The 13,755-nt window shown below is 42.3% G+C and overlaps 1 protein-coding gene across 2 annotated transcripts; it reads right to left on the reverse strand.

Moving 5' to 3' along the window:
• Window positions 1–706: 706 nt before the first annotated feature.
• Window positions 707–9,228, reverse strand: PRPF38B (pre-mRNA processing factor 38B). Of its 2 annotated transcripts, none has more exons than XM_009955049.2 (6): window positions 8,944–9,228; window positions 5,561–5,629; window positions 5,121–5,272; window positions 4,977–5,037; window positions 2,193–2,416; window positions 707–1,928 (listed from the first exon to the last, which is right to left on the reverse strand). In XM_009955049.2, exons 1-6 carry the CDS (start codon window positions 9,226–9,228, stop codon window positions 1,076–1,078), a joined length of 1,644 nt encoding a protein of 547 aa, XP_009953351.2. In that variant the 3' UTR covers window positions 707–1,075. The 2 variants fall into 2 exon arrangements, with proteins under 2 accessions (XP_009953351.2, XP_086319615.1); XM_086463489.1 differs by lacking the exon at window positions 8,944–9,228 and adding an exon at window positions 7,377–7,395.
• Between the last annotated feature and the right edge of the window lie 4,527 nt (window positions 9,229–13,755).

Below are 13,755 nucleotides of genomic sequence, written 5' to 3' on the forward strand. Positions count from 1 at the left end.
TTTAAAAAAAAAATCTGCCAGATGTAATGTTCAGCACAAACTGCAATCCTTGCTATTTGTAGAAAATATGACTTAAAAAAGGACACTATCAGGTAATTCTTATTTTAAATGTTTACACTTATAAAAATGCTTTGGAAGCTTGAAACTTAAATCCTTTGTAGTAATTTTCTTCTTCCTACCTCCCTCTTCCCATCTTAAATGCCTTTATTAGCCCAGGATTATCATAAATGACAGAGTGCAGCTGCTGGTTAAAAACATTAAAATACCACAAATGGATAAATTCTTTTTCAAAAAAATGGAAGCTTACATGGATTTTTTTTCAAACAAATAGAACGCATAGATGGCTACGGCACTCATCCGTCAACCTTTACAGTGTCCACTTGAGGTAGCCTGGCTAAAGGATTACTAAACAAGCCCCAACATAATCTAAATCTTCGCACCAAAACCACTATCTCCTTGAAAGTCCACTCTCAGCTGAACACCAGTGGTGACCAACAACATTGTACGTTTTAAAAGCTTTCGAAAAACAGCCGCCACGGTGGACATAAACGTTCGTTCTGACTCTGCAGCCCTCGATGCACGCTGTCTGCACATAAATGTCTCGGCTGTAACACACATTCCAGATGCATCCCTAAAAGCCATACCGTTATGTAAAGCACAGCCACGCTAACTTCAGGATACAAACCATAATTCCACGTCTACAAAATGAAAGTAGAATTAGTGGCAGTTTATTGCCTCATACAAATTTAACCAACATGGCAACCATGCCAAAGGAATTAAAACATTTTCAGGACATATGTACAGACTGTACATTTCAGAAACATCTGAACAATAAAAATGCAAGTACAATCTCTGCATTACGAATTAAACTAAACAAATGGTTCGAAACCGTCAATGCATTGAATGGGTTTACAAAGGCACTTCCCTACCCAAAATAGGAAATGACGATCTGCAGCCTAGAGGGAGGTTGGAGAAGAGTGCTCATCAACTACTGCACAATCTCAACTTTAAGAAAAAATAAGCAGGATTTAATCAAACATTTATAGGATTCAATGTGATCCACTTCTGAAAGAGTTCACACAGTCTCATCTTTGTTTTTATGCTGCTTTTCTTGGCTCTCTCGTTCCGTACTTTGGCTCCTTCGGCGATCGTGTTTGTCCGAATGGTCCTTGCTGTCGCTGTGATCGTGTCTGTGGGAACGTTCTTTGCTTCTGCTACGCTTTCTGGATTTTTCTTTGCTGGGACTCTGGTCTCGTTTTCTGGACTTCTCAACACTATCTGTTCTGCCTCTGCTTCTGCTTCTACTTCGTTTATTTGACTTCTCTTTACTTTCATTTTTATGCTTACTCGATTTCTCTTTGCTCCTGCTTCTGCTGCGCTTACCTGTGTTCTTACTTCGGCTCCTACTCCTATGCTTCCTTTCCCGGCTTCGACTTCGGCTATGTTTTCTTTCCTTTTTGGAATCCCTCTTGTCATCCCGGTGTTTCTTGTCATCTTTGTCATCCTTGTGTCTTCTCTCTTCTGTATCGCCCTTACTTTTCCTCTCTTTTGATCTTTCTCTAGATCGATCTTTTTCCCTCTCACTACCTCTTTCCTTATCATAATCTCTCTCTTTTTTCCGGCTCCGCTCATTTTCCTTCTCTCGCTCCCTGTCCCTGTCTCTTCTATCTCCTTTCCTGTCACGACTTCGACTACGGCTTCTGTATCTATCCCTGCTTCTGCTTCGCCTCCGTTCTAGCGTGCGATCGGTACTTCGAGATCTCCGCCTTTCTTTTTCTCGCTCCTTAGCTTCACGCTCTAACCTCTGCCGTTCTCTTTCTCTTTCTAGTTCTCTATCAAAACTAGATGATCCATGGCCTTCCCGATGATGACTTCTGCTTCTGGATCTTCTGGGAGATCTCCTGGGACTGATGGATCGTCTTGGAGACCTTTTGAAATAAAAGATACTCAATATGAAACACAACCTTTTAAAGTTAGGGGACCCTCTTTACCTTCCAATTTACACTTTACATACAGTCTAGATTTAACCTTAAATACCAAATATCACCTGATTATTTTAATCCATTAGCACCCATAAACTGTTTTGCCTGTAGCCTTAAAAGCTATCTCAGCAAAAAGATGACACGTTTCTGGTAATAAGTGGTTCAAGAATGAACTTTTAACATTCATTTTCAAAACAACGTGTATATGACCTTGAACGTCTACGTTCCACATGCCGATCTATTTCCTCCATTCCCTCCTTGCCATCTTTCTTGATTTTTCTAGGTCTGCTTTTGATTTGCTGGTCAATGGTTTTCTGGACTGGCACGGGAATTCTTGGAAACAACGTGGAAAACCATTCAAGCTTAGTGAGGAAGGAACGAAGCATCTCCCCGATGGTCATAACGCAACCCCCGCCTGCCTTCACATCCAGGTCCTACAAAATACAAGCAAAAAATATCCTGATGGTCAAAAATACTCTTTACCATTTAAAAAAAAAAAATGCTGCTACATTACTGCCCTCTTGAAGTCTCATGATTATGAAAGTTTACTTGTCTCATATTCTAATACATTTCCTTAGAAAAATTCAAATTCTGCACCCTTTGGATTTGGCAGTATGTTACAGACGGGGAATGGGACTTAATATCTATGCATGCAGGCACAAACTAATCCTGCAGCCATCTGGATGGTAAGGGACTGTCGATGAAGAGATTAATGCGAAATCCCCTTACACAGTCTGGTTATACGGTATGAACTTGTATTTTATTTAAAAGCCACAAAGTTGAGAAGTCCTCTCAAACTACATTTAACACTCCATTTTGTGGATGTACAACTGCGTACCATCATACCCAACCCTGTGGCCTAAATCATTTAAGAACTACATCATCGCCTATCTAAGAATGATCATAGAAAAACCTCTAGTACAAAATGGCATCCTAACAGAATTGGAAGCAATAGCAAACCAACTGCCATGAAGCAGTGAGGTTTCTAATTTAGAAATATGTAAAAAAATAAATAAATGAACAAATAATTGGAAACGCATAATCCATGATGACCATTGTCTCTGAAAAGGGTCATTACCGCATGAAGGCCTTCTTGCTATGCCCTCTCACAGCTCAGGACATGTTAGTCAGCTATTGTCAGTCCCAAACCTATAGTGCAAGCACACAAGGAAAGTGAGATTTGTTATCTAAACAGGAAGAGAAAATCTAAATGTAAAACTGCTTGCACTCACACACATTTAAGTGTTCAGATATACAGTTTTTCCAAATATAATCGCTGCAGAGATCTAAAGAAGAAAAAAAGGAGTTAAACGTAGCACCCGGAGAGTACGTACAGTTAAACAAAATAAACACAAGAAGCATTTTGAAAAGTAACTGTGTATCCTGGGAAGTTTTTCACAGCAGCATGATAAAAGACGAACTGCTTCTATACATTTAAGAACTGGAGGGAAAAAAAAATCCTGTAGGTTTAAATAATTCCATATATACATAAACTTGCTTCATCCTATTAAGCTTGACCAGGACTGGTAAGAAACTTAAGACAAGCAGCCCCAAGCACTTTTTCCTACATAACAGAATACTGCTGAAAGCAGCTGGGAAAGAAACACTAATTCCAAAAATATACTGGGAGAGGTTAAACAATACACAAATATACGCTGATAACCAGCATCTGCAAGAACTGAAATGTATAAACTAAAAGAGGTGCTTTGAATAATGAACCTGCACAATGAATTGCACTTGTGATCACTTTATTGTCCTGGGAATCAAGTTGTTTGTGAGACCCTGAAAATGAAGCCACCCCAGGCCTCCTCATACATTACAACGCAACGCTGCAGAGAAGGGTTCACATTAACTAGCACCACCTGGGGGAGAAGGAGGAGATCACAGCAATGCAATCAAGATTCAAATTTGGGTTTTGTTACAAACACACAGTAACACAGGTTTACCTGAAATAACAGCTGTCTCCTTTGCACAGTGTTTTTGATACTTAGCATGAAAGAGGCTGTTTAAAATAAATACACTGCATTGCAGTCAAATACAGGTATAATTAACGCTATTTTTAATACAAGTACTTGGACATCATTTGTAACTACAACATTTGAAATTTCTCAAAGTAGATGCCTACTGTCACACTAAAGAGGCCAAGTGATCCTTGCCTTTCCATTCTTAAATCTAGGGTGTAATTTAAAACCTGCTTAATACATACAAGTTGTAACAGTATGCAGCAGACTGTACGTTCAACTTCATAGACCAAGAAACCTCACCCACCAGCTCCTACTGTTTCTCCAGACAGTAAATCAGGACTGTGGTACCAAAGGTATTCTCCCATCTGACAGCACAATAATGCAGCCTCTTTATGGAACTTCTTCAGTTGGTAACTCAGGCTTCTTCCTTCGCCCCGTTAGCAAAGACACTGAAGTGACTACAAACAATGCCGCCTTAGGCAGTTGTGAGGCTGTTTGTTTCTCCTCTGAAGAAATCCCGGGTTTAGTTATTCCAGGACATGAATAATGACCACAGAGATTTTTGGTAGATTTTTTCCAAGGTGAATGTTGGTTTCTACTGCATACTTCCCACTCTTCTATGCAAGCACCAACTCCCCCTGTCCCAGTAATAAACGCAAAATGCAGGTTGAGCACTCTCAGGACTCAGTACACCTTGCTTTAAAAGAATTCTTTTTCTAAAAACTGCACAGAAGATGCACTCACACAGCCTGCTGTCTGCATTCTGATTTAATAAACCTGCTTCACATGGCTCAGCAATATTTGACACAGTAACATCCTAACCAATGGAAAACTCTGTTAAATCTTTGAAATCTAAGAAAAATGACCCGGGTCCCAGCTCAGACCTGCTTCCTGCGCTAATTAATTAAATGACAGGAACATAACATTGCAACATTCAAGCTACAGCAAACCTTATCGAACAATGTTTAAGCCTAAAGTAGTAACATGAAAAGAAACAAAAGAAAACAAATTATTACCCTCGCCGACATACCTCTTCATCATCAAGAAAGGATTCAAACCAGTCCCATAGATCTGTAGGTGGTTGTGTGTACCTTTAAGTACAAGAAGAATGTAAAATTTTAATACAGCTTTCTGTATATTAAGTTAGCCATTAGTTGATCATATTGATACTTACCTAATATACATAAATCCAAGAGCCCTAATATATGGAGAGTCTGTATGAGTTATAAGGCCCATCACTTGCTTACGCGTGAGTTTCAGTGTAAATAATTTGTAGAGCAGACAAAAGGCAGTAGACACAATTCCTCCAGTTCCAACACCACGCACCTTTAGAAAGAAAGTTAAGTGACAATGCAGGAAGTCACAAAGACGTTATCCCAAATCTTCAAAAGGAGAAGAGAACTAGTACAGGATAAAATCTGAATCTACAAACAGCTACGTGGCAAAAGTAACACTACTTGCATCCACAGCTCTGGAAGCAAGGGGAATATATCAACTCTGTAATAAATACTTTTACATACAGGGACTGAGCCAACATACAAGCAAGTTTTAGGTATGCTTGGGAAATTTATTTACCAGACAGAAAAATTTAAGGCAGCACGTACTTCTACTTACCCCTCCACACATCCCTGTCTGGCCTGCTGTTTTTCTGCTCCCCTTTTCCCACGGTTCAACATGTGTAACCTGAAAGGGTAGGGTAGGGGGAGGAAAGAAAGAAGGAAAGAAAATTATCATCTCCATAATGATTAGCTGCCTATACAAATCTAATTTAAACAATGGCTATCCTAAATCAATCTTGAATAACTTGTCTTCTCCTACCAAACTCAAAATTGAGTCTGCTTTGTCATTACAGCAATGCATTTGGCAAAATTATAACCAAAATCACGGATGAAGTAAAAAACACCAACCCCAAAACAAGCAGCCATACTTATTCTATACCCCACATACTTTCAGACACTTTATGACTAAACGCCACCATCACTATTTTCTGTGGTGACTAAACAATTACCTTTATTTAAACTGTCTCTTAACAAGGTTAGTGATACCTGCTCACACAGCTACAGAAGTCAAAATCTCGTCTCATATTCATAAATCTCATTTACGCAGTGAGCTTAGCTAGAGAATTCTTTTGAATATCACCTACAATCAGGTCAAAAGAAAGATGTCTATGAAGTGTAGGATTTCAATCTAAAAAGCCAGTGCTTTTTCTTGCAGATTGCAGTGATGCTCTTAGATAAAATGTTTCCTAAGTACTCGTGAATAAAGCTCGCCTAATTCAAATCTTCTGAGATGCATTTAGAGATGAGCACGTAAGCACAGCTAACGTACGCCTTTCCTTACATTTGACAATAGGAGCCATAAACAAATTAAGAACCACAAAACCGCCTAACCTACATTTGAAATTGTGAAGTTAGGAGAAGCAACATCTGGCTCAATAAACAAGTGTATTTCCTAAACACATCAACTTTAAAAAAATAAGCAAAAGGGATACAACAGTGTTACGCCGGATCGGGGATAAGAGTTTGTGGCCAAGTTGTAGAGTAGTTCACAAATTAAAATTCTTTAACAATGCATGAAACAAAACTGATTATGCACACAATCACATGGTGTCAGAGAGATACTAACAGCTGAGGTTGCTTTTGATACAGTTGCTGCTTTATCCAAACAGGAAAGGTGAGAGATGCCAATACCGTAGAATTCAAAATCCACTATGACCTCCTGTATCATCAGCATCATGTAAGAAGTTCACAAACACTATGTAAATAACATTGCACGGCCTTCTGATTATCCACGGCTTTGCCTCTCACAGGAAGTGAGAAGTATTTTTCAGTCAAAGGATCAAGTATGACACTATCACAATAGTAGTCTTTAATTATAATTAGGCTTATTGGCCATAAGCAATATAAACGTGCTGGTTTTGACAGCCATCAATTTAAAAAAAATCCCGAAGCCCTGAAAACAATACTCATTTCAGAAAAGAGTACTTAAAAGTTTTGATCCTACAAAGCCTGCTGCATCCGCTTAACTTGTTGGAAGTCTACATACTAAATGAAGTGGAAGACATGCCCATGGTGCTAAGATCAGGGATCAGGGATAAAGAAAGAGGAAGTAATCTACTTTGCAGATACAGAACTGAAACCCGAGACCAGAACTACAAGTGAATTAATTCAGATATCTAGGCAGAATCCGTATCTTCAAAGATGGTTCCTATCACTAGCTGCTTCTGTGACTTAAGATTATCTTTCCCCAGAATCCAGCATTCTTAAATTTTTTTAAACTTACTTCGGTTCCCCCTCCAAAAAAGACAAATACACTCAAAAATACACCTGGTGGATATTGAACTCATTCAAAAAAAAAAAAAAAGATAGCAAATTTTCAGGAATCTTAAAATACCAACAGAATTCAGATCTTCTGAGTATCAGTGAAGTACCTTAACCATCAGGTTATCTTCTCCCCCACATCTATTACTCATGAGTAAGTAAGGGCTGAGGTTTCTCTTTTTGAATGCAGTTTTGAGTCAGAGTAACTGTGAAATTCAGTAAACAAAATTTATTTATTGGATTAATAAGCGGGTACTTAATGGTATGTCAAAATTCTTCCCCAATTTAAGCTATGTATGGAACGAAACACTGAGACAAACAAATTGTTTGACCTACTGCAGTTGATCTCTACCAATGCGAAGATGAATCACATTAAGTATTTTTTCTACATCTGAAAAGGTCCATGTAAAATACTGTAAGCTCTCAAATTTTCTGAAAATACTTTTTGTATCTTATTATCACTTGCAAGAATAAACTTTGCTGCTTTACATTCTGATAGTCAGAATGAATTATTTCTCTCTCATATTCAGCAAGTGGTAAATTAACCAAAGAGAAGCTTTGTCAACAATCTACGTTCCTCTAAGTATTATGAGAACTAAGTAGTCTGCTCCAAATGACAGAGCACAAGCAGAGAAGTACTGTCATTAAGAGAAAAAACAGTTGCACTATCTTCATAAATAAGCACAAACAATGCCAAAAATCACAAAATACTTCCGTGGAGTTGTTTTTCAAATTATAGTGCTCTAAGTAACTTGACTTGCTCTGGTTAAATGAGACAAAAAGGCTACCCTTTTTTTTTTCCTAATTTCAAAGTATATTGAAACCTGCTAACTGACACAGTAACGTTATGAAGCAGAATCAATCCACCTGAGAAAAATATCTCGATAACCACCGAAGTACAGCTAACTGAAGACAGCAGCCTGAATTACCTAAGTTTTGCTCTCATTATCAGAACAAAGAACGTGGCTGTGTTGATGAGCATTAATTATGCATACCTCTACCTGGGAGACTGGCTTGATGGAAGCCTCGCTGCAAAACTGATTCAATCCTGCTAACAAAACAAGAACTGAGACATGGGTGCACTGATACAGTTCAGTTATCTCCCCAGCACATCCTACCTAACGCCAAGAGAAGCACTAAAATGAACTTATTTTTGAGTGGGAGGGGGGGATCTTAACCTCTGACTGAGGGAGGCGGCCACATGCAGACTCCTGTTGAAACCACCTACAGCCAGCACCACACCTCTGGTGCAGTTATACGGCGTGTCGGCAACCCCCAGGCTGCGGGGAGTGCTTGTCTCTACAAGTGGCATGCAGACGGGGTCCCCTCCCCACTCTCTCCGACTGAGAACGCGGTCCTTCGGCGGCCATTTCACCCCCACTGCCCTCGCTCACGCGGCCCGCTCCAAAACTAACTTACAACTCCGTAATTCCAAATCCGACGCGAAACACGCTTCTGTTGTGAGAGGGAAGGCAGCACCACGGATTCCCCCAATTAAGCAATAAAAAGCCAGACTTGCTCCCATCCCTTCGCGCAAAATGCGGGGCAGGAAGGGAGGCGGGAGAACCCGCAGGCCGCGATCAAAGCCTTCCCCCTCCAGAAGCCCCGCCACAGGGGAGGCTGGGGACGGGCGCCAGCACAGCCCCGCGGCGGCCGCGGCGCGGCCCGTAGCCTCACCTTGAAGTAGATCTCGTCCACCACCTCATGGTAAGTCTTGAGCTCATAGAGCTGCACCTTGAAGTAGGGCGACGAGAGGATGTTCGTGAGGATCATGGGGTTCAGGTTCATGGTCTTCTCGTTCCCCCACAGCGGCAGCACGTTGCCCTGCTTGCCTGAGGCGGCCGGCTTGGGGGCTCCGCTCTGCAGCTGCTGCTGGGCCGGCGGGACGGCGCCAGGCTGGTGCTGGGCCGCCTGCTGCCCCTGGCAGTTCCCGGCGCCGATGGCGGGGCTGTTGTTGGCCATGGCGACTCGGGGCCCGGAGCGGGGCGGCGGCGCGCGGCCTGCAAAGCGGACGAGCGGCCGCGCCACACCAGAGCGCGGGCTGCCGGGCCGGGCGCTGCCTCCGCCAACTGCCGACAAGATGGCGGCCTCTGCGGAAGTGACGGCTTCGCCTTCCGGGGCCGAGCCGGCCAATCCCCGCGGGGGAGCGTGGCGGCGCACGGCGGGGGGAGGGCGGGCCGCGGCGGGAGGGGGCGCCCCGGCCCCTTCCCGCGGTCAGGCAGCGCGGTTCCTCCTCCTCCCCCTCCCCTGGGCGGCCGCCGCGCGGAGACGGGGAGGCGGGAGCCGCCCCGCCGCCAGCTCGCACCCGCCCCGAGCCGCCGGGAGTCGCGTTGTCCGTGGCCCGAGGTTTGCCTCAGCCGCGGGGCTACCCCCGAGCCTGACGGCCAGGCCGCGGGCCCTCCAGGCGGGGCGATGCCGGCCGGGGACCCGAGGGGGCCCCGCGGGACAGCTGCTGCCTCCCTAACACGAGGTGCTGAGCCAGCGGCGTAGCAGACTTGGAGAGGGGTCCCGCCGGTGGCCGGTAATGAGGTCAGGGCGCAGCCGGAGCAGAGGAGCGGGCACCGGCAGCCTGCTGCTGCGCGTTACCGGCGGCGCTAAGAAGGAACGGCAGAGTTGCTCGGCGTGCAGGGATCCGAGGGGAAGCAGCGCGTCTTGATGGCTGCGCGGCCGGGACACAGCACAGCCGGCTCCCTGGAAACTAGCGCTGGTTACGAGGCCCGCTCCTGGCCGGAACCTGGCAATGGCTGACCAGCTGCTGGGAGCCTTGTCGCGCACCAAGTGCTAAATGCCAGCAGAACAGCTCTCTGAAACTGGGTGTGCTACATACGGACGCAGAACAATCAGAATTAGGGTAACGCATTTGAAAACAAACAGCTGGACTCAAGAAAGTCACTGTCTACATTTAACTGCTAACAGGAAACAGAAAAGATAAAATCCTCCAGTTTTGCTTCAAATGTATGAAACAGATGAATTGAACTTGAATTTTCCGGTTAATTTATTATATACATTTAACTCATTCAAAGGTCTCCAACAGGTTTTGAATTACATGGGTTTTCTGCTTTTGCCAAAAGTTACGTACTTCGGTGTCAAACTTTAACCTGAAGTACAAAAGGGAGACTGAATGCACGGTTTAGAAAAATTGCCAATACTGCAAAAAAGTAACTGAAAGCCCACCAAAATGACTGCAAACTGGGCATAGTGGGACAAAATGCATTCAGTTGTGCACACAGAGAAGGGCTCCACATTGCTCAGCGTGTCAGGAAACGGTGCAGGGAGAAGTTGGTATGGAAGCATCCACGGAAATAGCGTCTCTACATGTGTGCTACTTTAATTTAGATTTTGAATTTTAAAATGAGGAGATAAACACTGCTGGAAGCAACATTAGAACATCTTCACTCTTTATCACACATTGAGAACCTGAGAAACAGTAATTCATCTTTGTTACTCTGTCCCTTCGACATCCCTTAGAGCTCGTACTTTAGCAGAAAAGCGTTCTTATCGGGGCCCTGACAGTTAACGGTCTCTCTAAACTGCCCATCCTGCTATCTAGGCTCTTCACTCCCCTTTTGTAGGAAGAACTTCACCAGCCTCCTCTTCCCATCTTGGCTGTCTTCCAAGGACGTTCACAAAACCTTCACTACTTATCACAGGACGCTACCGTCTTGATGCAGTAAATATTCGTTTAACTACCTCATATGAAATGAAAGAACTAATCACAAAATTAATTGCAAGAAAGTGTCCGTATAGCAGTGAAGCAGCTTTTCTTTGAAGCTGAGTGGGATTTTTGTTGCTGTTTAGGGCACCCTTGAGTCTTTGAGCACTTCCATAATCTGTCTTGTATAATCGCTTCAAGACAGCCTGTATTTCTGTTATAATTTGTACTGCCCAAATTGTGTTACCATGCCTTTATCTTTTCCTGTTGGAATACTGAGTTAATGTGTTCCCAACCTCAGGTTTTTTCCTCTGTGTTAGATGACATTTTGTACTTCTTACGCAGTCCCTCTTTGGTGGCGATGCTGAAACCTTCGATATAGCTGCAACCTATAAATCCAATTGCTTCAAATTAGATTTTCTTCCCTCAGGCATCCCAGCTGGTCTTTATACACAATAAAGCCAAAGGAAAAAAAAAATGAACAAGGAGGTGATTTTCCACTTGCAGACTGCAAGGAACTGTATATAGTTATAAAAAAGTAAGAGTATGGTGATGTGTATATAAGAGCCTCACCTCACTCGTCATTCACACAGATTAATTCTGAATTTTGTCAAACAGGCCTAATCTGTTAGTTGAAGCTGAGGAGAAAGGTACTAGAACTTAGTCACTAAACACCCTCCGAATCTGGCCTGGGAGGAACGGCTGTAGCTCTGGAATTACAGATCAAGCAGTACTGCTGCGGGTATTTTCCTGTCAAGTATCAGTGGGGACTAGGGTCTTCTGGCAGTAGCGCTGCATTACGTTCCTTTTGCTGCCATCCCATTTGATTACATCCACTGCGACTTGAAGGGGAAGCGCAGGAATTGCATGCAGGTGTCTTTCTCATCCCAGTAACCGAAGGGTAAAGTAAGTTTCAGCAGTTTAGGATTTCTTGATTCATGGCTTTCTACTGTGAGATGCTTTTATTCCAGTATAGTCATATAATTTGTTGCTCTCTGTATGGTACAAACCAGGCTTCTCTCAAAATAACCAGCTTAACTTGTGGGCATATTGAACTGAAAACAACTTGAATATTCAGTTTGAAATTACAGATTGTAATGTGAAAAATACCTTTGAACTGAAGCTTTTGAGGAACCTCATCAATCTGGACCTCCTTTGAGCAGGGAATGCACTAAATAACCTCTAAACATCCCTTCCAACATAAATTATTCTATGATTCCTTGTGGCCATTAAGTAGATGTACCACAGCAAAAACTTTAGACAGACTAAATAAAAGATTTTTTTTTTTTTTTTTGCAGTGAGAGAAGAATACAAAAAATTTATTTGATGTAATGGGGAATAATCAGAAGAATTTTTCAAAATGTTTTTCTTGCAAGAAGATCAGACACCCTGGAGTCAAAGCAGATTGTCCAGCTTAAAACTGCTATGAGTGCTTTCCATCTCTTCCACGTTGCCAATCTTCAAAACATTGGATCTCCAATCCAATTTCACCACCCAATATGGAACAGTCAAAAAAGACAGTTCTGCGATATTATTGTTTGATAATGGAGAATGAAATACCTGATCATTCCGAAGGTTTCACTTACAGTGGTACATTTTGGGGTGAAGTCTCCCAAACTATTAGGAAATGGTGTGAATTCACAATGTTATGCATTTAATTTTACCGTATACTGTAACTTTACTACTGTTCTTCCCTATACTTTTTTTTTTTGGTCTTAAAATGTCATAATGAATTACAAGTAGAAACTTACAGGATACTAGAATCTGTAGCATTTTTAAGCCAGGAAGTGAAAGACTTCAATTAATATTACAGTATCTCTCTGAGATAAAAAATACTATGCACAGTTTATAGACTGGCCAATTGAGACATAGGTTCTACATGAGAGTTCAAGGTTAAACAAGGACTCAACAGCCAAAAAGAACAACTGGGTTATAAAACAAAGAGCCTCCAACCTATCTTTTTTTCTTGCACAAGGTATTCATACCCTTATTTCAATTACAGTGTATTTTCTTTTTTAAAAGCAAAAACTTAATTAAAAAGTAAAAATGAATTTACGAGACTAGTCAAATGGGTTTAACGGGAATTATTCCCTGTACAAACATCGTTTCTGTGGATCACCAAATCAGGTTACACAGGGCTATAAATCTTGTTGAGGAAAAAAATCCTACAAAAATAGCTGACCAAGTGTTAGATATACTTTTAAATAAATTTCCTATGAAAGTAATGATCGGTAATATTAGAACACTTATTTAAAGCCTGTTTGCAATCCAAACTCTGAAATAGCAACTCTCAAGCTGCTTTACTTGCACACATTGTTATTAGTGCTTCGCTGTTACAACAGAAGAAAAACAATCGTAAAATTGTGTAGACAGCTCCCTATTTCTACTACTCATAAACCAAAATGAATACAAAGAAAAGCTACTCGCTATTGATTTTCAAAACCTGAAAACAAAGGACGCTCAAACAGGGCAGAATAAAACCACATTAATAACCCGAAATACCGCGGGGGGCGGGGGGGAAGCCTGGATTGCCAGTTTGTGAGCACACTTACATACATTTCCTAGCTGTTGAGTAAACAACATCGCTGACCCGCTGTTAGCTACCTGTACTCTGTCTAGGCCACATCCTGCAAAATTTAAAGCATTAGCCAAGACTCAAGTTTAAGGCAGATATTGGTGTATGAATTTCTAGTATTTTCTGAAAACTCCCTCCCTCCCTCAGGCCGGCGGCACACCCCATGCACTGCGCAGGACAAGTCACAGGGAAGCGGGAGGTTTCCTTCCTACTTTCGCCATGCACCCGAACAGCTGCCTGCCCTTTCAGAGACCCATCTTGC

The sequence above is a fragment of the Leptosomus discolor genome, chromosome 3 (assembly GCF_034619465.1).
Source record: "Leptosomus discolor isolate bLepDis1 chromosome 3, bLepDis1.hap2, whole genome shotgun sequence".
Lineage (NCBI taxonomy): Eukaryota > Metazoa > Chordata > Aves > Leptosomiformes > Leptosomidae > Leptosomus > Leptosomus discolor.

Coding starts and splice junctions, on each gene's coding strand:
- PRPF38B (XM_009955049.2), bottom strand. CDS start 9,228: ATGGCCAACAACAGCCCCGCCATCGGCGCCGGGAACTGCCAGGGGCAG. Junction 5,273..5,560: donor AGACAGGGATGTGTGGAGGG/GTAAGTAGAAGT, acceptor TTCTTTCTAAAG/GTGCGTGGTGTTGGAACTGG. Junction 2,417..4,976: donor CCTTTCTTGATGATGAAGAG/GTATGTCGGCGA, acceptor TGTATTTTGTAG/GACCTGGATGTGAAGGCAGG.